A 22,302-nucleotide genomic window follows, 5' to 3' on the forward strand; every position below is an offset into this window, starting at 1 on the left:
TACGATAGCACTTTCGTTGTTATTTGGCAATTAGTATCTAATCATAGTCTAATTAGGTTTAAAATATTCGTCTCGTGAATTTCGTCTAAACTGTGTAATTAGTTTTATTTTTTATTTATATTTAATGCTTTATGCATGCGTCTAAAAATTCAATGTGACTAAGAATCTTGAAAAATTTTGCAAAATTTTGGGAACTAAACAGGCACCTACTTGGGTGGAAGGAGTGGAAGCACCGTTGAAGCCTCCTGGCACACAGAGTCTCTGTTCGGATGATATTAAAGTCGGCTGATAAGCCGGTTGAAGCTGATTTGTTGTGAGAGAAAAATACTGTAGATTCTATTTGATAAGTCGGCTGATAAGTTCAAATAAACAGTAATTTTTTTTCAAAAAAATGTCAAATTGTAAAAAATCGGGCTCAGTCTCAGGATCCACGGGAAAGCGAGCGGGGCTCTGATCTAGCTCTGACAAATGCTAAATTTATTTAAAGGGCATGCTGCATGCATGGAATCATCGGCCAGTGGAAGGGCCATTCATCACACATTAATGTATGATTTAATTATATCCTATCATATTAGTTAATCAACTGGTTATACACTACTACTGCCATAAACAATTTTATTGGGATGTCAAGATTTGTTTGTCTATTCCTCTCCTCCTGTCTTAGCAGGGCGGCTGTGGTTTGGTCAGGTTTCGGCATCTGATGGATGGAATCAGAGATAGATCCCTTGCAAGGGAATAGAAAAGCCTCCACTTGGAACGGTCACTATGCAGGCACTAGCTCGATCAGATCTCTGTGTTAATCTTGGTTCCAGTTGTTAAGTTTGGGATCTGATTTAGCTGCTATTTACTCGCTCATCGGTGGATGCATTATCTTGAGAAAGAAAATGTGTTTTGGAGTGGCAATGTTTGGCCACAGGCATATGCAATGCAAGCTGGCTTTAGGGCGCGTTTAGTTTCAAAAAAATTTGGTTTTTGTCTATCACATCGAATTTTTGGACGTATGCATGGAGCATTAAATATAAACGAAAAAAAACTAATTGCACAGTTGGGTGAGAAATCACGAGACGAAACGTTCAAACATAATTAGTCCATAATTAGACACTAATTGCCAAATATAAATGAAAATGCTACAGTGGCCAAACCCAACATTTTTCGCGAACTAAACGTGCCCTTATTTTGGAGAAGTGGCAGAAACATCAATCATGTGCTGGTAGCAGAAATTGTAGTGATTTAATTACTACTGCTCTAAGTACATCACAGTACTGCTCTGCTCTCGGCTAAGTACTAAAAAAAAGGTGCTCTCGTGACGAAGAGGAGGCAACTCAAAATTTCCATGGAGGCAGTCTTCATTTTTCTTATGTTTTTTTTTCTTACATATTTACTTATCTGTCACTACAAGAAATACCCTTATACATGACGGTTTCGAGATGACGTTATAAGAAATTGTCATAGAAAGTTCTTATCTGAGATGGTTTGTATACGAGGTAATAGAACGCTCTAAACTGTGACGGTTTGTAATAAAAATTTAAAAAGAAAAGAAAATTTCTAAACCTAATCCACCGGCCTCTCTCCCACAGTCTACACACATCCATCTACTGCGTCGCACCTTCCCATCCGCCGCCACCCGCATCCATTGTACACGCCCTCCCCTATCCGCCGCCACCCATAGCCACCGCACGCCCCCGTCCCCCATACTTCAGGTCCCATGCCTCCCCTGCGCGGGCACCTCCCCTGCACTGGCGGGCCGCACGGTGACGGCGGCAATGCGCCCCTCCCCAACGCGGGAGGGCATAGCGGCATCTTCTTTGCACTGATCTCATTTTTTTAGTATTTTAGCTTTGTTTTCGAACAACATGAGCCACGTGTTAGAGCGAAACACGTCAGCTTTGAGTTTTGAAACATGTTCAGCAATCATCAATTACTACTCTTTTCGTTTTCAAGGTGTGTTAGCACAGTGTGGTAAGCGTTCTCGATTGATAGGTTCTTTGTGAGTGCAGAGCTGCCCAAAAACTCTTTGGTTTCCCTATCACACGATTCTTTTGACCCAATATTGCCAATCTCTAGCCTGGTGATGAACGTGTCCCCATCGATCTGTGTTAGCACAGTGTAGGATGTTTGTGCCTAGGAACCTCTCCTGCTATATGCTAACAGGACCAAATTTATACGATAAGATAATAACATTTATGATGCCAACCAAGTATCACTAGGTTCTTCGTTAATTATATTTTCATAGATATCTATTTGATGTCATAAATCTTTGTACTTGAGATACTTTAACTCTCCAAAATTCTTGGCATGACTTATATTTTGGGATGGATGGAGTATATTTAAATTTGAATCCGAATACGGACATAACCACTATCAGATGTAAATATAAAACAGATATTTCAAATTCAAATTCGTATTCAGATATCTACTAGATTTTAAAGATAACAAGTATGTATTTTCTTATTTATAGTTTATTACAACAAAATCATTATACAGGTAGAAATTTAAAATATAACTACATAACACCCATAGATAAGAACGACTCATAAAACAACATATATAATAATAAATATTTTCTATAATTAAATATATAAAGAGTAAAACTATTGATAAATATTTATGAATAAATAATTTAAAGTATATAAAACAATGTCATCAATATGAATAATTAAAGTACCTACAATTAATATGGTTACACATATTGAAATTAATTAAACTTAACTTTTATATATTATTAATAATAGTAGAATTAATATAACATCATTAACCATAGAGATAATTGTTAAATAGTTTAAGTGATGTATACCATTTGTTATATTAAAACATATATCATTTACATTACTAGTTAGCCATAGATATAAGTTTTAAATGATTTTGTCCGGTGCTTTGTTCTCCGTGGATGTAGACAATGTTAGTTTTTTTATATGTTTTTTCAAATATAGATTTTAAATCAAATAGAGAAAAAACCATAGAAAACAAATTCGGAAACGTCCATTTACTATCTATTAGAATTAAATACAAATACAGATATCTCTATTAATATTAATATTAAAATGAATAGGGATATACCCTCTCTATTCTAAATTATAAGACATTTTGATCTTTATTACTTTTGTTGTTGTGTATTTAGATATAGTGTATATCTAACTACCTAACATAGTAAGGTATATAGAAAAAAGTCAAAAACGCCTTATGTCGACGAAATATGGTCGGCAGTCCATCTAGGGGTATGCCCATGATGGTAGATTGTCGGTAGACGGTGCGTGTAATCAGGAACCAGATGGTTACAGAGGCACAAAACACAAGATTTATACAGGTTCGGCCACCGTGTTGGCGTAATACCTACGTTCTGTGTCTCATTATTCTGTATTGATTGAGGTGAGATCTGTATGATCTGTATGATCTAGATGATCTTGATGATCTGTCCTCTAGGGGGACCCTTGCCCCCTCCTTATATACTCTGAAGGGATAAGGTTACAAGTAAAGTATCCAATTTGGTACAATTACAATATAGCGTGCTCCGCACGCTTCATCTTGCGGGCTGGGCCACCCCCGGTGGTGCGGCCCATGTATACCCATGAGGGTATAGGGGGTCTATTCCCCCACAGCTAGTCCCCCGAGCGCCTTGTATCCTTCGAGTAGCGCCGTCTTGAGCTTGCCAGAAGGATGTAAGGGGCTCAAGATAAAATTTGAAAAATATTTCCCCCGAAGTGTGCCCAGTTTGACTCTGAGTCGACAAGAGACACCGTCGTCCTTGTAGAATCGGAGGCGTTTGATCCAACAGATCGAGCACATTCACCGTAAGGTGAAGTGTGCCCACTTAGTCCCCGAGCATGGTAGTAGGTGACGTAGGCACGTGGTGCCAGGGTCTAAAAAGAATTCCCAGTTGAGAATCCAATCGTCGTACAGGCGATACAAGATGCACCGGTAGGTGCATCGTACCGATGTAGTCCCCGAGCTTGCTGGAAGACGAGATATGAGCCTTGTAGCAAGGTCTAAACGAGAAAGAATATCCTGACTGTATGCGAGTCGCCAGTCGTATGTAGTTGAGACGCGAAGTCCCCGAGCCGTGGTCGGAGAGTGGTCGAGGCAGTCCCCGAGCACAGGTCGCGGAGCGAGCGACGAAGTCCCCGAGCTGTGGTCGGAGAGTGATCGAGGCAGTCCCCGTGCGTAGGTCGAGAAGCGAGCGACGAAGTCCCCGAGCTGTGGTCGGAGAGTGATCGAGGCAGTCCCCGAGCGTAGGTCGAGAAGTGAGCGACGAAGTCCCCGAGCATAGCTCGAAATTCCTGCGATATAAATATGTAGAATGGTAGTATATGATGTACAAAATAATGAATTATGAAGATTCTAGTTGATAAGTCGGCTGATAAGTTCAAACAAACAGTAATTTTTTTTTCAAAAAAATGTCAAATGGTAAAAAATCGGGCTCTGTCTCAGGATCCACGGGAAAGCGAGCGGGGCTCTGATCTAGCTCTGACAAATGCTAAATTTATTTAAAGGGCATGCTGCATGCATGGAATCATCGGCCAGTGGAAGGGCCATTCATCACACATTAATGTATGATTTAATTATATCCTATCATATTAGTTAATCAACTGGTTATACACTACTACTGCCATAAACAATTTTATTGGGATGTCAAGATTTGTTTGTCTATTCCTCTCCTCCTGTCTTAGCAGGGCGGCTGTGGTTTGGTCAGGTTTCGGCATCTGATGGATGGAATCAGAGGTAGATCCCTTGCAAGGGAATAGAAAAGCCTCCACTTGGAACGGTCACTATGCAGGCACTAGCTCGATCAGATCTCTGTGTTAATCTTGGTTCCAGTTGTTAAGTTTGGGATCTGATTTAGCTGCTATTTACTCGCTCATCGGTGGATGCATTATCTTGAGAAAGAAAATGTGTTTTGGAGTGGCAATGTTTGGCCACAGGCATATGCAATGCAAGCTGGCTTTAGGGCGCGTTTAGTTTCAAAAAAATTGGTTTTTGTCCATCACATCGAATTTTTGGACGTATGCATGGAGCATTAAATATAAACGAAAAAAAACTAATTGCACAGTTGGGTGAGAAATCACGAGACGAAACGTTCAAACATAATTAGTCCATAATTAGACACTAATTGCCAAATATAAATGAAAGTGCTACAGTAGCCAAACCCAACATTTTTCGCGAACTAAACGTGCCCTTATTTTGGAGAAGTGGCAGAAACATCAATCATGTGCTGGTAGCAGAAATTGTAGTGATTTAATTACTACTGCTCTAAGTACATCACAGTACTGCTCTGCTCTCGGCTAAGTACTAAAAAAAAGGTGCTCTCGTGACGAAGAGGAGGCAACTCAAAATTTCCATGGAGGCAGTCTTCATTTTTCTTATGTTTTTTTTTTCTTACATATTTACTTATCTGTCACTACAAGAAATACCCTTATACATGACGGTTTCGAGATGACGTTATAAGAAATTGTCATAGAAAGTCCTTATCTGAGACGGTTTGTATACGAGGTGATAGAACGCTCTAAACTGTGACGGTTTGTAATAAAAATTTAAAAAGAAAAGAAAATTTCTAAATCTAATCCACCGGCCTCTCTCCCACAGTCTACACACATCCATCTACTGCGTCGCCCCTTCCCATCCGCCGCCACCCGCATCCATTGTACACGCCCTCCCCTATCCGCCGCCACCCATAGCCACCGCACGCCCCCGTCCCCCATACTTCAGGTCCCATGCCTCCCCTGCGCGGGCACCTCCCCTGCACTGGCGGGCCGCACGGTGACGGCGGCAATGCGCCCCTCCCCAACGCGGGAGGGCATAGCGGCATCTTCTTTGCACTGATCTCATTTTTTAGTATTTTAGCTTTGTTTTCGAACAACATGAGCCACGTGTTAGAGCGAAACACGTCAGCTTTGAGTTTTGAAACATGTTCAGCAATCATCAATTACTATTCTCTTTTCGTTTTCAAGGTGTGTTAGCACAGTGTGGTAAGCGTTCTCGATTGATAGGTTCTTTGTGAGTGCAGAGCTGCCCAAAAACTCTTTGGTTTCCCTATCACACGATTCTTTTGACCCAATATTGCCAATCTCTAGCCTGGTGATGAACGTGTCCCCATCGATCTGTGTCGTTTTCTCCGGCTGTATAGTCAGCTTGAACTCCTTCGTAGCTAGAGCAAATAGCTCTTTCCTGCTCACCTGAAGAACTTTTGGAACCTGGAAGCATAGTAGGAAGAGCAGGTATCATCGTTAAAGAAGAAATGGGCTTGAGGTAGTTGGTGGAGGAAAGGGATGCAGGGTCTGGTACCTTTGGGAGTGGATCATCGTCCTCCATGAGCTCTAGATCCGAAAGGGCTTTTGTGGAGTCCATGGATGAAGCAGCAAAGAAGTGGAGTGGGAGCTGGGAAGAAGAGGATGGAGTCTAGCGGCTGGGTATGTCTGGGCACTGCAGGTTGGAAGGGTAGGAAGGGTAATAAGGTCTGTGCTATTACTGTGCTGTCGAGGAGAGATTGTCCTCTGCGGCTGGGTGATACTGTGGACCGGGGACCCACCGTGTGCATGCGCTGTCGAGCAGGAATTGGTCTGGGGAGTTGGGTAGTAAAGAAAATCCCTGGTGCATGTAGAAGCAGGATATGCTGAAACGGTCACAGCCACCCCTCGTGTAAACAAATTCACTAAGTATATTTTCCTGCGCAGCACTGCTGCTATGTAATATTAGTCGTGCCAATATATGCTAATCCAAAATGCCTGCGGTGAGTATTATTTCACATTTTCTTCAACACAATAGCAAGTAGGTTTTACTGGCATAAGTGGAACTGACCTGTATTTTGCAGTCTCAGTCAAGCAGCCGGTAGCAAGGGAACTGCTGTGTGGCAGGATGTCGACGCAGCAAGCCATCACTACGCCGATGATCGTGGATGGTGGCACGCGACATCATAAGCCAAAAAACGATTAAAACCTGAAACCAAGGAGGATAAGCAGCGCTGTCAGTATGCAAAACAACACTGAACGACTCCTGCCACACAATGGGAACGAAAGAACAACACTGAAAAACACCGCCATAGAGAAACAGACGAGCAAAAATTCACAGCTAGAAAAGCTACGAGAGCTCTGGTCCACTACATTGAGGGCTCTGTATAGCCAGCAAATTAGAGAAGGGTTTATAGTTTTCCAAAAACACATAAGGTCAGCCGCAAGTCTATTTCGCAGGACCATCAAAATATCAGGGTCTATAGTGTCCTGGTATCCATAACATTAGTCGCATCTCTAGCTCTCACACGATCATCAGTCTATGTAAGGTGTGACTGCAGGGTTGCTGCCGCCGCCTAGCAACACCAGTGCAGTAAGGCGCGCACACAATACATACAAGGTAAAACACATCAATTGCTCAACTAAGAAGTTCTTCATGCCTATACACCAATACATGGCCAGAGCATACATCATCAGGCGGTTGCTTCCCAACATGGAGGATAGGACAGCAGCAAAAGCAAGCAGAAGTCTTCTCTGGATGGTAAAAGCCAGCGACTCCATCCAGCCAAAAGATTTGAAGCGGCACGGGGTACCTATAAAGTAGGAAGCTCAGTCAATGGCCGAAAATGTTCTGTGGGTCACATGGATTCGTAGACAAGGAACTTGGCCTATTAATGTTAGATTGATCTCCCAACCAATAAGCCCAACGGCCTATTGGGCCTTGGTCACGCGCCCTGATCGGGGGCGCCCAACCCTACATGGTTGGTGGGTCCCCATCACACTGCGCTATATAAAGAGGTGGGGGCCGGCGGCTCAAAGCACGAGGTTCGCCGTGAGCCGCAAACCCTACCGACAAACCCTAATCCGATCGTGAGGGGCGCAGCCAGTGACGGGAAGCGCCACCAGCGGCGCTGCCACGCTACACCGATGACCGCTACACCGACGTCTTCCCCAACCATCGCTGCCCGTGAGCAGACTTCACCGACGAAGCTGATGGAGGCCTCTGGATCCACTCCCTCTGGGATCTCAGGTTCGACACCTTCTCCTTCCTCCAGATAGCATTCTAGGTCTACATCGTTGCCGTTGTCTACTGCTCTTGATGTCTACCCTCTAGATCGACTACTAGATGATTCAAGGTTTATAACAATGGTACCAGAGCCTACTAGCACGTAGATCTAGATAGGGGTAGAGAGAATGAGATCACGATCTCGGATCGGATCTGAAAAAAACCCTAACCCTAGATCGGGTTTTGGGGAAAGAAAAGGATGAAGAGGATCACGATCTTGGATCGGATCTGAACTAACCCTAACCCAGGAAGGGGACTGAATGAGAAAGAGAAAGAACCGCGCCGGGATCCGGCGCCCGCTCGGTGATTGACTGAGAAGGGAAAAGAACCGATTTCAAATCGGAAAAGCAAACCCTAACCCTAATCGTCAAATCGGGTCAAATCCGAACAAACCAATCAATCAAAAGAAAGAGGAAAGAGGATGGCCTACCTCGGCGTCTACGCGGCACTGCAGTCACGCCGGCGCGCGGGGAAAAGAAAGGCCGGCCGAAGGGGGCACGGCTCGCCGGGATCCGGCCATAGGGGCGCCGCGGCCAGGCCGCTCGACGGCGGCGCGCTCACCCGCTGGGGAGTGCGCACGCCGGCGAGGGGGCCGGCGACGGCGCCGGGACCTCGCTGCTTCGCCGTTGTCGCTCGCTCGGCGTTTGACTGAGGAGAGAGGGGGGGAGCAGTGAGGCGAAGAGAGAGAGTATGCGAATGAAAATGAAGCTAGGGTTGAGGGAGGCGCGGTCGGCTGGGGTTTTTGATGCCCCGAGCTGCGCGCTCCACCGTTCGATCTAGGATGGACGGACGGAGATAATTGGGCCAGCACCGCAGCCCACGCGGGAAAGGGCGCGAGGCCGAATTCCCGGCCCAGGCCCAGGTTGCGGCCTGGGCGCGGGGGGTGCTGGAGCGCGCGGCTGGGCCACAAGCAGCTGGGCCGGGAGAGCTGGCGCGCGCGGCTGGGCCGCGGGTAGCTGGGCCGGGTGCGCTGGCACGCGCGCGCGTGAACAGGCCATGGGCCGCATTCGCTGGGCCACGCAAACTGATTGCTGGATCGGGCCGAAATGGCCAAATAAATAGTAAAGTCACAGTTTTGATTTTTCTTATTTTCCAGAAAATAATTTGATCAATTTGAATTGAATTTTTGTGATAATTTTCTGTACAAAATTTATCCAACGATAATTTTGTTCAGTAAATAGTAAAGTTGCTTCTGGAAAATAGGAAAATGATTATTGAATGTTAAATTTTCCGCTGCGTATTTAAAGTAATTATGGACTTTTAATTAAATTCGAACCAACGGGAGAATTTGATTTTAAGAGTCAAGAGATAAATATGAGTTGATTATGATATTGTTATTTTCTGACCAACGTTGTTAATAGCAATATTATAATTTTAATGATTATGCATTATTTCTATTTCTGCCCAACGGTGATGTAGATTTAATGTATAAAATAATTGTATGTTTTAATTTTGACCAACGTTAAACTAAAGCATGCAATTATTGTTGTTATTTCTGTTCTCACACTATTTGAATTGTGTTTTCAGGAGGATACAACTTAATGAGTTGTATCAAAGAAATCCCCAATCTAAAAGGTGATAACTATGTTGAGTGGAAGAAAAAGATAGACCTGGCTTTTATCCTCGCTGAGGTGGACTGGGTTGTCACAACACCGTGTCCCAGAGAACCTGTGGCACCGGTGAGGGAGACAGATGAGACTGATGCTGCATGGCAGAACAGAGAGCGAGATTTTGCTCCCGTAAAGATGTCCTATGACCTTGAGCATAGGAAATGGGTCACTGCCAACAAGAAGTGTTTGGCAGTGATAAAGAACACGATTGAGCCTGCTATTGTGGGCTCAATTCTAGACTGTGACACGGTCACAGAGTACCTAGATAGAATAAAGAGTCAATTCACTGGATCTTCAAAGACATATGCAACCCAGCTGATCAAGCAGCTGGTTACAGAAAGGTACTCTGGTGGCGGCAGTGGCATTAGAGAGCACATACTGAGAATGAGCAATCTGGCATCTAAGCTCAAACCAATGGATTTGGCACTCAAGGATGAGTTTCTTATTCATTTGATTTTTGCTTCTTTGCCCAAAGAATTTGACACATTTGTTGTTAATTACAATATACAGCCTGAAAAATGGGATTTAGAAAAGCTCATAGCCATGTGTGTGCAGGAGGAGGAAAGAATAAAAGTTTCACAAGGTGGTTCTGTCAACTACCTAAAAGATAAGAAAAAGAACTATAATAACAGCTCTTCCTCCAAATCATCTGGAAAAGGTCCCATGCAACAGTCTCAGAACCAGCAATCCCCAGTGGCTAAAGACCAGTGTCTCCACTGCAAGAAGACGGAACATTATAAAAGGAATTGTCCTGATTTCTTAAAGATGATTATGAAGAATAAAGGTGAGAACATTATTACGTTCGTAAATGAATCCTTGTATGTAAAGTTTTCAAAATCTACTTGGTGGATTGATTCAGGTGTAACTATTCATGTTGCTAATTCATTACAGGGATTTCGTTCGATGAGAACTTTGCAAAGAAGCGAAAGTTTCATTAAAGTCACAAATGGAGTACAAGCAGATGTTAAGGCCGTTGGAGATCTTCCTTTAGAGCTTCCAGATGGCTTCATACTTTTTCTTAGAGATGTTCTTTATGTACCTTCTTTGCAAAGAAACCTGATTAGTGTATCAAAGTTGGACCATGATGGTTATGATTGCCATTTTAGAAATGGCAAATGTCAGATATTGTTTAATAATAAATGTGTTGGTCTTGCCTTCCGACAAGACGAGCTTTATTTGTTATCACTTCGTGAAAATGTGAATTCCGTATGTGATGTGAATGAAAATGTATCCTCATCGAACAATGGAAACAGAAAACGAAAGAGAGCTCACGATGCGTTGTCGAAATTATGGCACTGTCATTTAGGCCATATTTCGAGGGGGAGAATAGAAAGACTAGTTAAGAATGATATTCTTCCTCCATTAGAGCTCTCAGAGTTAGAACAATGTAGAGATTGCATAAAAGGAAAGTATGTAAAGAAAATTAAGAAAGATGCCAAACGAAGCGCAGGAATTCTACAGATTATTCACACAGACATATGTGGTCCTTTTCCTGTGAAAAGTGTGGATGGTTATGATTCATTCATAACATTCACAGACGATTACTCTCGGTTTGGCTACATTTATCCAATTAAAGAAAGAACAGAAGCGTTGGATAAATTCAAAATATTTAAAGCAGAAGTTGAAAATCAGCATGATTTAAAGATTAAGATAGTCAGGTCTGACCGTGGAGGAGAGTACTACGGTCGGCATACCCCATATGGACAAGTTCCTGGACCTTTTGCAAGGTTCTTATAGGAGAATGGTATAAGTCGCCCAGTATTCAACATCGGGCGAACCTCAGCAGAATGGAGTAGCTGAAAGGCGTAACCGTACCCTGATGGATATGGTGCGTAGTATGATAAGTTACTCCACTTTACCCATGAGTCTGTGGATGGAGGCGTTAAAAACCGCCATTCATATTCTCAATAGAGTACCAAGTAAGTCGGTGCCCAAAACACCGTATGAGTTGTGGACAGGAAGAGTACCCTCACTTAACCACTTGCGTGTGTGGGGGAGCCCTGCCGAGGCTAAAGTTTTTAACCCAAACATTGGGAAGCTCTATCCCAAAACAGTGAGTTGCCATTTCATTGGCTACCCAGAAAAGTCAAAAGGTTTTCGTTTCTACTGTCCTAACAGACATACAAAGTTTGTGGAAACGAGACACACTGTCTTTCTAGAGGATGAAATGATTAGGGGGAGCATGGTAGCTCGAGAAATTAACCTTGAAGAGAAGCGGGTGTATGCACCCACTCCGATCATTCATGAGCCATTTTTCTCACTACCTGCTGTTGCTGCACCAATAGTACAAGATACTGTGGTGCCAGCACCTGTTGTTATCCCGCCTGTGGCAACAATGAATGATGATGAGGAACATGTGCCTCAGGATCCTATAGAACCTATTGCCACACATGAGGGGGAGCAACAACAGCCTCAAACAGAAAATGTGCCAATTGAGGAGGCCCCTAGAAGGTCTCAAAGAGTTAGAAAATCAGTTATTCCTGCTAATTATGAAGTGTACAACACTGAAGAATTTCAAATGGAGGATAATCCCACCTCATTTAAAGAAGCGATGAAAAGTGATCATTCATCAAAGTGGCTTGAGGCCATGGAAGATGAGATGAGATCAATGAATGCAAATAAAGTTTGGGATTTAGAAATAATTCTTAAAGGAGCCAAAACAGTAGGCTGTAAATGGGTCTACAAAACAAAACTTGACTCTCAAGGGAATATAGAGAGATATAAAGCCCGACTTGTGGCAAAAGGCTTTACACAAAGAGAAGGGATTGATTACAATGAGACATTTTCTCCAGTCTCATGTAAGGATTCCTTCAGAATCATAATGGCATTAGTGGCACATTACGATTTGGAATTACATCAGATGGATGTAAAGACGGCATTTCTCAACGGAGACTTAGATGAAAATGTTTACATGGCACAACCGAAAGGTTTTGTCATGGAAGGAAAAGAACGTTTGGGATGCCGCCTAAAGAAATCCATTTATGGATTAAAACAAGCTTCAAGACAGTGGTACTTGAAGTTTGATCAGACAATAAAGAATTTTGGGTTTAAAGATAATATTGAGGACAATTGTGTCTACGCAAAGTTTAAGAATGGGAAGTTTATCTTCCTTGTCCTGTATGTGGATGATATCTTACTTGCTAGTAGTGATGTCAGTCTACTACTGGAAACAAAGAAGTTTTTGTCCTCAAAGTTTGATATGAAAGATCTTGGTGAAGCTTCGTTCGTTCTAGGGATCGAGATTCACCGAGATAGAAGTAAAGGGGTATTAGGACTGTCACAAAAGGCATACATAGAAAAAGTCTTAAAGAAATTCAGTATGCACAAATATAGTCCCTCACCTATTGCTATAGTCAAGGGCGACAGATATGGGGATTTTCAATGCCCCAGGAACCAATATGAGATCGATCAAATAAAAGTGGTTCCATATGCTTCAGCTGTCGGAAGCTTGCAATATGCTCAAGTGTGTACGCGCCCTGACTTGGCATTTGTTACCGGGTTACTTGGCAGATTCCAGAGCAATCCTGGAATAGAACACTGGAAATTGGTAAAGAAAGTCTTGCGTTATTTGCAAGGAACGAAAGGCCTCATGATAACGTATAGAAGATCTGATTCACTCCATATAGTGGGATATTCAGATTCTAATTATGCGGGAGATAATAGAAAATCCACGTCTGGATATGTGTTTACTCTCGCAGGGGGAGCTATTTCATAGAAAAGCTCAAAGCAAATCGTCACTACATCGTCCACAATGTATGCTGAGTTTGTAGCGTGTTATGAGGCAATGGGGCAGGTGAACTGGCTAAAGAAGTTCATACCCGGTTTGAAGGTGGTTGACGACATCAATAGACCACTGAAGTTATACTGCGATAATAATCCAGCAGTACAGTATGCTCACAACAATAGGTCAAGTGGTGCTGCCAAACACATTGACATAAAGTATTATGTTGTGAAGGATAAAGTCCGGGATCAAATGATAAGTCTTGAGCATATAAGTACCGAAAAGATGCTCGCGGATCCGCTTACAAAAGGCTTACCACCCAACGTGTTTAGAGAACATGTATCCGGCATGGGTTTAAGGGAAAGCCTATGATTCCTGGACTATAAAGGGCCCAAAAGTTAAAGTAACTATTTCAAATCAGAGACGTGCATTGTAGCTGTTAAATCTATCGGCGATTGACCGTGACGATGAGACATGCTCTATGCATCATCTGTGAAGAAATGAGTAAGGATAAAATGATTGAAGTTTAAAGTTTAAAGATAAAAGTAATAGTGAGATCAAGGGGGAGAATGTTAGATTGATCTCCCAACCAATAAGCCCAACGGCCTATTGGGCCTTGGTCACGCGCCCTGATCGGGGGCGCCCAACCCTACATGGTTGGTGGGCCCCCGTCGCACTGCGCTATATAAAGAGGTGGGGGCCGGCGGCTCAAAGCACGAGGTTCGCCGTGAGCCGCAAACCCCACCGACAAACCCTAATCCGATCGTGAGGGGCGCAGCCAGTGACGGGAAGCGCCACCAGCCGCGCCGCCACGCTACACCGACGACCGCTACACCGACGTCTTCCCCAACCATCGCTGCCCGTGAGCAGACTTCACCGACGAAGCTGATGGAGGCCTCTGAATCCACTCCCTCTGGGATCTCAGGTTCGACACCTTCTCCTTCCTCTAGATAGCATTCTAGGTCTACATCGTTGCCGTTGTCTACTGCTCTTGATGTCTACCCTCTAGACCGACTGCTAGATGATTCAAGGTTTATAACAACTAAATGTAACTGAATCGTTAATTGAAAGGAAGGAACAGAAGGTCTTAGGACCAACTGCTGGCACTCAAAGTATGTTCTTTGTGGCACAAGGAAGAATGCATAACTGGTGAAGCAATTGAGTTTGCAATTTTAAATGGAAGACTGTCGCCACAGAACATTACATACTTAAAGCACCAAATGCGAAACGAACCTTATCTAGCCACTCTCCTGAGCCACAGAAGAAGCTCCACGAGACCTTTTCTTATCAGCATCATGGGTTTTGGTAGGCACAGCGCTGTACAAAGAGAAACAATATGCATACATGAGTATCGTCCACAACATTAGAGCAGTGAGGGCATCGTATACCTCTTGGTCACACTATCAATGGAAGCGCCATCCAGTGAAGCAGCTGATGCGTTATCTTCCTGCGAATCTTTATCTGTCAAGCTCGCCTATAGAAGAAAACAGAGGTGATCAGTGCATGAACATACTGTAAAAAAATGGTGGGCAGTGAGGCAAAGCAGAAAGGTTTACGGTCCGCAGCGTGATGCTAGCTGTACCTGTCCAAGGTCATCAGAGCCATAGGTCAACCTCTTTCGAGAAGATGGGTTCCTGGTTTTAGCTGACTGATCTCTGCAAACAAACATCAGGTATGCATTGCTGTGAGGGAGCACACTGGCAGGAAGTGCATTACCCTGTTTTTTTCTCTGCTGGCGGCGTGTTGTCAATGCGAAGAGATGGAGGTGGGGTCTGCAACAGAGGGGAGATCTAACTGCACAGTGGCGGAGCTGGGCTGGCCCAACGCCTAGGGCCACTCCATTGGCTCATTTTAGTAGATTAATTGGGCCTTTCTAGAACAGTATGCTACAATATAGATAAAATGGGCGCCCAGGGCCGTGGCCATAGTGGCCCTAGGCTTTCCTCCGCCCCTGTAACTGCATCAGGTACCGACATGACTCCAAAGTGTAAAAACGATAGAGGCAACTTACATTTGTAGCCACCGGAGACGGAACACCGCCGTCTGTCACAGAATTAGGTGTCACCAATTCTGATCCATCATCAGTGGCAGCAGTGAGGCTATGATCAGACTCAGGAGTACTGGGATGGGCACCATCTTCGTTCACAGGAGCATGAGGAATAGCATTTGGCTGACCATGTGATGTCACCACAGAAACAACCTGATAGGTTTTCTGCTGCCTGTAATAGCTCTGCTGAGTCAGAGAGACCTGAAAGGTGAATCTGAGAGAAACCATCTTGGTAACATCCGGTGGATATGTGTTAGCATTTGTAGCTGTTCTAAGGATTTGCTGGACTGGTTTCCCAATGATGCGACGTGCAACATCACCGAAGCATACCATCTCTGCCTCATCCGTGCCATCAAGGGCCACAAAGGAAATCTTGTACCTATATAAGATTAGGAGCACAACAGCTGGTCAGGTGTACAGACAGCACGGTAAAAGGTAAACAACTCAGCATGCGTCGAGTAGGTACTCACTTGAACCTGAAAGAGTTTGTCGAGCATCCATTACACCTGTAGCCAGAGCCATCTGGAACACAGCTCTTGCTGCATCTATTGCAAGATGGGAACCACCATGATACATTGGGAACAAGCCGACCAATAGTCACAGTGCAGCGGTACCCATTTTCCTACAACGTGTGACAGGGCGTTAATCAGTCGAGTAAAGCAACAACATCTGTAGTAAACAGCGGACTAAAAAGAACAAAGAATTTGTATCTTACAGCAAAATCATACGGATCCATCTCATTCAGTTCTCGTAGAGTTTTCTCTTCAAGAGGGGCAGGCGCTTGAACTTGACCTTGCTGCTCCACTGGTGCAGGAACAGACCTGATCTGAACTCTCTGGTTCTGATAACTGCAGAGTGGAAAAAACGATCAGGAACCGTGGTAAGTCTTTTTTTTTACAGCTAAAGGGGTAGTCTGGATGAAGCAAGCAGGCTACATGTATGCATGAAAAGGCCGTACCTGTCATAAAACTGGCGGGCCTCATGAATAGGTGGGTTGAAATACCACCGGGACGCTGTATTGGCGCTAACATACTAAGTACCTACATAAGTTTCAGCTACCGTCAGTACTTCCACGGAGCATGCAGAATGCACAAACAAACAGGAACAATAGAACGCAAGAGGTGTACAGAAACAGACTGGAAGAACACGTACCTTGATAGGATTTCATCAAGCCTCCAACAAACAACACGACAATAGGTTTATCCTCAGCACCATTGTTGACAGCATCAGTGTTGAAGGCAGCAGCCCCCTCTCCCCATAGGGTGACCTTCATCTCAGAGTAGCTGCAAATGCCGGCAAAGCGAGCACAGTGAGAAGAGTTGATGGTTAACAAAACTTCAACAGTGAACCAAGAGCAAAGAAACAGGCAGCACCTTAAATCTCTCAGAACAATGTGCCTGGTGAGTGTAGGGGCAGGTTTGTTGGGCAGGTGAACCGTGTAAGCATCAGACTTCTCCACCAGCAGCCCAGTGGTATCTGGAAACATGGTGGTGTTAGTTAAGAGCAAAAGCGACAGGAAGAACAGACGATAGACATGTAGTAGCGTACCAACAAAATCTCTGGTGTCACCAGCATGGGAGGGCAGGTCACTTATTGGTGTAATCCCTTTAAGCATACTTTGGAAAGTCTGGCATATCAGTCCTTGCAGCTGAAACGACCGTGTGCAGCGTGAACTCAACCATATAGCGAGAGGCAACAGGCCTGTAACCAGACTTTGTATTTGACACCCTGAAACGACTGATAACATAGATGCCACCTTCTTCTATGAGAGGACTCTTTGCCACCACTTCAGAACCCGGAATCTCACCATACATGCTATTGCCCTGCAATAACCATGTACATAAGTATCTCCATGTATACAAAGCCAAATAGTAGTGGGGAAACAGGATTCTATGTATGCAGACAGTGAAAAGAATGACAATATAAACGAACCTTGTCATCAACAAGCACAAGGTCAACGTGCTGGATCAGGCCATCATCAGTTCCACCACGATACTCCCACTTGCGGCAGACGCGAACGCAGATGACCGAGCGCCATGCACGGGGGCGCAAAGCAGGAAGCAAGTCAAAAGCCATAGCACACCGCTGCACAATAAAACAGGAGAAAAATCGAGAATCGAAAGAGGAAGACGTGAGCACGCATGGTAGACAGCACAAACATAGGAAGAAGATAAGGCAAATGCAACAAAAGAATGGAAACAGGGCAAACCATAGTCAGATTCTGGGCATCCCCAAAAGCCCCCCCAAATCAGGATATAGAAACCGCAGCGCAGCCTAGAGGACTCCACGACAAACTGAACTGACCAAAAAATCAAGGCCAAAAGGGTTCAAACTTGGTGACCAAAAAACATTTATTGGATGTCCACAAACAGTAGCCTAACCCAGAGGACACCATGGACTGCAACCGAACTAATCATAAGCATATCAAGGCCACAAAATCAAACCAAGGATCTTTAGAGCGGTGATCACAAAATCTATGTTAGCCAGGGAAGGGAAGCTAAGCACGTGCGGCGGTCGGGACCGTCGCAAAGATCTCACGATAAACAATATTCTGTGTCTCATCTGTGCAGTCATCCGTCTGGGTTTTCTATGACCATTTTAAGACCATGCTTTGAAGTAACCCTAGAAACAGCAACATACAACTGTCCGTGGCTGAAAACAGGATTTTTAAGGTAGATGCCAACATTGGCCAACGTCTGTCCTTGGCTCTTATTAATGGTCATGGCATAGCAAACCTTAATCGGGAACTGACGCCGCTCTAGGGTAAAGGGTAACCTTGTGTTTTTGAGAGTCAGGCAAATCCTTGGTATATGCACAACATCCCCAGCATGTGTCCCCGTTATTATTTTGGCTTCTATCAACATGCCACCAAGATTAGTAACGATCAGCCATGTGCCATTACACAACCCACCGGACTGGTCAAGGTTTCTAAGCATCATTATAGGCACACCTTTCTTAAGGATCAGACGGTGGTGGGGAAAATTGTTGCCGTTCAAAGAATTCAAGAACTCAATGGGATACATTAGATCGTAAGACTCATGGGTTCCTGGGGATTTAGCTATTCTATCAGAACTTAGGTATTCCCTCTCAGCCCCGGGTATCAAGGACACAACATGTGAGTTTATACTATCGGCAGTCTCATTGGTTGGAGTTAAAATAGCACGGTTCTGAAGATAGAGTTGGTCAGAGTATCTTGCAGATAGTTCTGGGTACACAGCCTGAATGATGGCTGTGATCTTGTCTCCTTGTGGCATAAGCAACAGGTCGCGTGGTATCCTAACCCATGATGCCTCCGGCTCGCTGTCGTTTCTAATGTTTTCTACATTGCCCTCACCAATATCTAGCACCCATCTACTAAACTGACTGATCTCTTTCTGTGCTTCTATGCTCAGATCTGGACAGCGGAGCCTCATGTTTATAGTTAGGGATAAAACCGTAACCTGTTTCCACAAAGGAGAGTTAACAATCGCAGCGTTGACAATCTCAGCTCTACCACCCCCCTCAACAACGGGCAGTATCTGCCTGAGGTCACCACCCAGCACAACGACCTTACCTCCAAAAACCAAACCTTCAGCGCCCTCTGTCCCATGTGACAGAAGGTCTCTGAAGGTTCTATCTAAGGCCTCAAACGCATGACGATGTGTCATCAAAGCTTCATCCCAAATGATCAGTGACGCCGACTCAATCAGCTCACCAAGCATGGAACCGTGTTTTATATCACAAACAGAATCATCATCTAGGTCGCACGGTATCTTGAAGGGTGAATGAGCGGTGCGACCAGCTGGCAGCAGCAGGGCCGCTACACCAGAAGAAGCAACAGTGAGCACAATTTTTTGGTGCGCACGTATCCAAGCAACCACACCTCCCCAAAGAAAAGTTTTACCGGTACCCCCGTAGCCAGATACAAAGAAGAAACCTGGTCTATCATTTAGAACAGTTTCTGTGATCGATTTAAATGCAATTAGTTGCTGTTCATTTAGCATGCTGATTAGGTTTTCTGCCTCACCCATTAACTGATCTGTACAATAAGAAAGTTCTTCCTGAATAAGTCTATTACCAGAAGCTGATTCTAAGTGTGTAGTCATTTCAGGTAAGTTATGGTCCCTCATTCTTGCCCAATTTCTTGAAAAAAGACTTGAAAGCTCATCAAGCAAGTGGTTTCTCAGCTCTATATCAGGAACCTGATATCCTACAAGCTCTCTAAAGCGGTACTGTATATCGTCGGCCAAAGGCCTCCAGACCTTCTCAAAAAAAGTGTATTTGTCATTGACCTCGCAAAAAAGTAGCATAGTAACAAACAATTTCCTAAGCTGCGAAGACGTTGCCCAAGCAGCTGCTTCATCGAAGGCATCGTACCATTCTTTATCATCACCAAGCAGCCCACGAGCGCTGCATGCTAACTTGAACGTAGGATAGAGGACACCGTTGTATCTCCTAACATCTTCATAACTCTGGGCACCTCTAACCACAAGCAGCAGCATCCTAAGGAAGTACCTCTCACCAACAGATGGATGCACATAGTAAAGCCGACCTATCTTACCAGTGGGGCGCTGCCTACAGTCCCAAGACCTGGAAGAGGAATCCCACTTCCACTTGGAAGGGAACTCACAATAGGTAAGATGTCTACCCTGATCAGCGTTTTGGTTGGCGACGAACCATTCAGTCAGCATTGTTTTGCGAAGGAATTCTTCAGAAGCAACGTCCGCTATATCAGTATCTGTATCATATACTACGCAGTTGTCATCTGGCAGGTGAACAGGCCATCTTTCTACAGATGGATAGTGCCTATGGATGTCAAAACCGAAAATTCGCCAACATGCATCTTGCTCACATATATATCTACAGTCTAAGTATTCCTTAACCTCATCAACTGGTTTTGCCTGCCCATCACAAGGGGCTGGCTCACCGCTCTTTACTCTCTGTATGTAAACCTTGCCACGATCAGCCCCTTTTGTGACGTATTTGAATAAGTACTTAATAAAAATCCCTTTATTACACCACTCTACATTGATATGAGCCTGATATTTTTTTAGCAAAAAGGTGTTATAGGGAACAACCCATCCATTGTCTAGTTTTTTGTTGCCTTTTTCGATGTATCTTTCATTGTTGGGCCTCCTGTACACAGCAAAGCTATTGTCTTCTACAACCGTTTCGCTCTGATATTGTTTTGGGAATCTTTTTGAGCACTTGCCATTTTTCATGCATGGGCAGGTCTCATGCCCTGGCCCACATGGACCATGCGTCATATGCTCGGCGACCAAGGCATATGCGAGAGGATCTCTCTGTGGGTCGGGAATCTCAGCGCTTATGAATTCATTGATCAGCGCAGGTGTTGGGTGCGTAGTGTCCCGGACAAGCCACACAATGATATGAGCATGGGGAAGACCACGCTTCTGAAACTCAACAGTATGCAACACTGAACATAAAAAAGAAAAGAAAAATGGAAGCACATACATATCAGCCATTCAGCCTGCATACCTCCAAACAAAGGGTAAACATTCAGCAAGCACAACTACATACCGGCACTGACAGCTCCAAAGGCAGAGCCACTTCTTATGTCATCAAGAAGCTCTTCGAGTTTCATATTGTACACCCTAACCACTATATCTGCCCTATCTGTTGGTTTCTTGCCAGGTTCTAAGGCCTCAGAAATCTCTGGCCACTTTGGATTACATGTGAATGTTGTGAAAAAGTCTGGCGGGCCATATACCCTACAAATCGCAATTCCATCGTGATAATTCTGGATCATATAACGCCTACCACCGGTATGGGAGGCTGGCAGCACAGTTTTCTTGCCAATCTCATTACCATCTACATACCCACGATCCACAGCATCTACTATGCCCTGCAGGCTCTCCACACGCAGCTTGCTCTGGTTCTAAATGACATACCAAAGTCTATTTTCATCTACGCAAGCACGTGCATCAATCTTAGCCTGAGTGGATAAGGCACCACAGCACAAGAAAGGGTTTGGCTGGTCTTTTCTATAGTGGAAGGCATGGCGAAAATAATCTTGCATGGTCATCTTCACACGTGCGTTCTTACCCCTTGTAGTAACAGCATTATAAACAACGCCAGTCTGGTACCCACGTTCACCATAGGGAAACAGGAGCGGGTACTGCAGGGCCATAAAAGCAGAATGCAAAGAAGAAATCTGCTGTAAATGACCAGATCTAGCCTGCACAACTATATCACGCTGATAAGTATCTAGGGAGAAATCCCCAACAACAAGCATGGCCAGCTGGTCGATTGTAGGCAGATTGTATTGTACAGGATCCCCCTCCCTTGCCCCTATGATCCGGATTATGAACTCTTCGTCGCCATTTTCTGCTAGCCTATCCTTTGCCAATATAAACTGCCTAGCCAACGGGTTGTGTGCGTCCAACATCTCCAGCAATTGCCCAATACTGACCGGATCCAGGGGCTCAGAGGGGCGCTCATCCGGATGCAAGGCACGTATTCTATTTGTTATCTCATTAGCGGTATCATACACATAGAGCTGGATAAATTTTGGAGGCTGGCCAGTGCTTGGAATGAGCGATCCTATACGATGGTGAATCTGACCAGATATCATAAACACAGGTGGACCGCGACCATCATTCATAGACCTATCTATGTTTGCACCCATCGATGTAAAAGCGAACAGGCAGTTATATTGGCGTATATTCTTCAGGAAACGTTTGCATCTAGCGTCACCATCAAATCTAGCCAGCGATGCAATTGGCTCAGGACGCTGTTTAAAGGGGGCAGAACAACCTTTCCACCCCTACAACATTTGTTGTAAACAATCTTGCCACCTCTCACACTCGACTCTGATTTTACGCATTCATGGAACCAAATCATAGCATGGCAATACCTACACTGGGGCCTTGTTTAGATTGCCTCAAAATTCCAAGTTTTTTCACTCTCTCTCCATCACA

General features: G+C 44.4%; 2 protein-coding genes across 4 annotated transcripts; both read right to left on the reverse strand.

Annotated features, from left to right (window-relative positions):
- Window positions 1-5,983: 5,983 nt before the first annotated feature.
- Window positions 5,984-16,668, reverse strand: LOC136457902 (replication protein A 70 kDa DNA-binding subunit B-like). 3 transcript variants are annotated; one of them, XM_066457910.1, is made up of 10 exons: window positions 16,535-16,668; window positions 16,341-16,422; window positions 16,098-16,230; window positions 15,853-16,004; window positions 15,347-15,761; window positions 14,918-14,990; window positions 14,724-14,809; window positions 14,569-14,652; window positions 6,277-6,927; window positions 5,984-6,185 (listed from the first exon to the last, which is right to left on the reverse strand). In XM_066457910.1, the coding sequence occupies exons 3-6, from the start codon at window positions 16,116-16,118 to the stop codon at window positions 14,976-14,978; spliced, it is 603 nt and encodes a 200-aa protein (XP_066314007.1). In that variant the 5' UTR covers window positions 16,119-16,230; window positions 16,341-16,422; window positions 16,535-16,668; the 3' UTR covers window positions 5,984-6,185; window positions 6,277-6,927; window positions 14,569-14,652; window positions 14,724-14,809; window positions 14,918-14,975. The 3 variants fall into 3 exon arrangements, with proteins under 3 accessions (XP_066314007.1, XP_066314009.1, XP_066314008.1); XM_066457912.1 differs by lacking the exons at window positions 5,984-6,185; window positions 6,277-6,927 and adding an exon at window positions 7,426-7,531; XM_066457911.1 differs by lacking the exons at window positions 5,984-6,185; window positions 6,277-6,927 and adding an exon at window positions 10,129-10,330.
- LOC136460377 (uncharacterized) lies at window positions 16,124-21,770 on the reverse strand. Its single transcript, XM_066460100.1, has 10 exons — window positions 21,441-21,770; window positions 21,202-21,260; window positions 20,903-21,093; window positions 18,823-20,150; window positions 17,315-17,467; window positions 17,000-17,205; window positions 16,931-16,941; window positions 16,756-16,858; window positions 16,535-16,665; window positions 16,124-16,230 (listed from the first exon to the last, which is right to left on the reverse strand). The coding sequence occupies exons 1-10, from the start codon at window positions 21,768-21,770 to the stop codon at window positions 16,124-16,126; spliced, it is 2,619 nt and encodes an 872-aa protein (XP_066316197.1).
- Window positions 21,771-22,302: the final 532 nt, after the last annotated feature.

Source organism: Miscanthus floridulus, chromosome 6 (assembly GCF_019320115.1).
Source record: "Miscanthus floridulus cultivar M001 chromosome 6, ASM1932011v1, whole genome shotgun sequence".
Lineage (NCBI taxonomy): Eukaryota > Viridiplantae > Streptophyta > Magnoliopsida > Poales > Poaceae > Miscanthus > Miscanthus floridulus.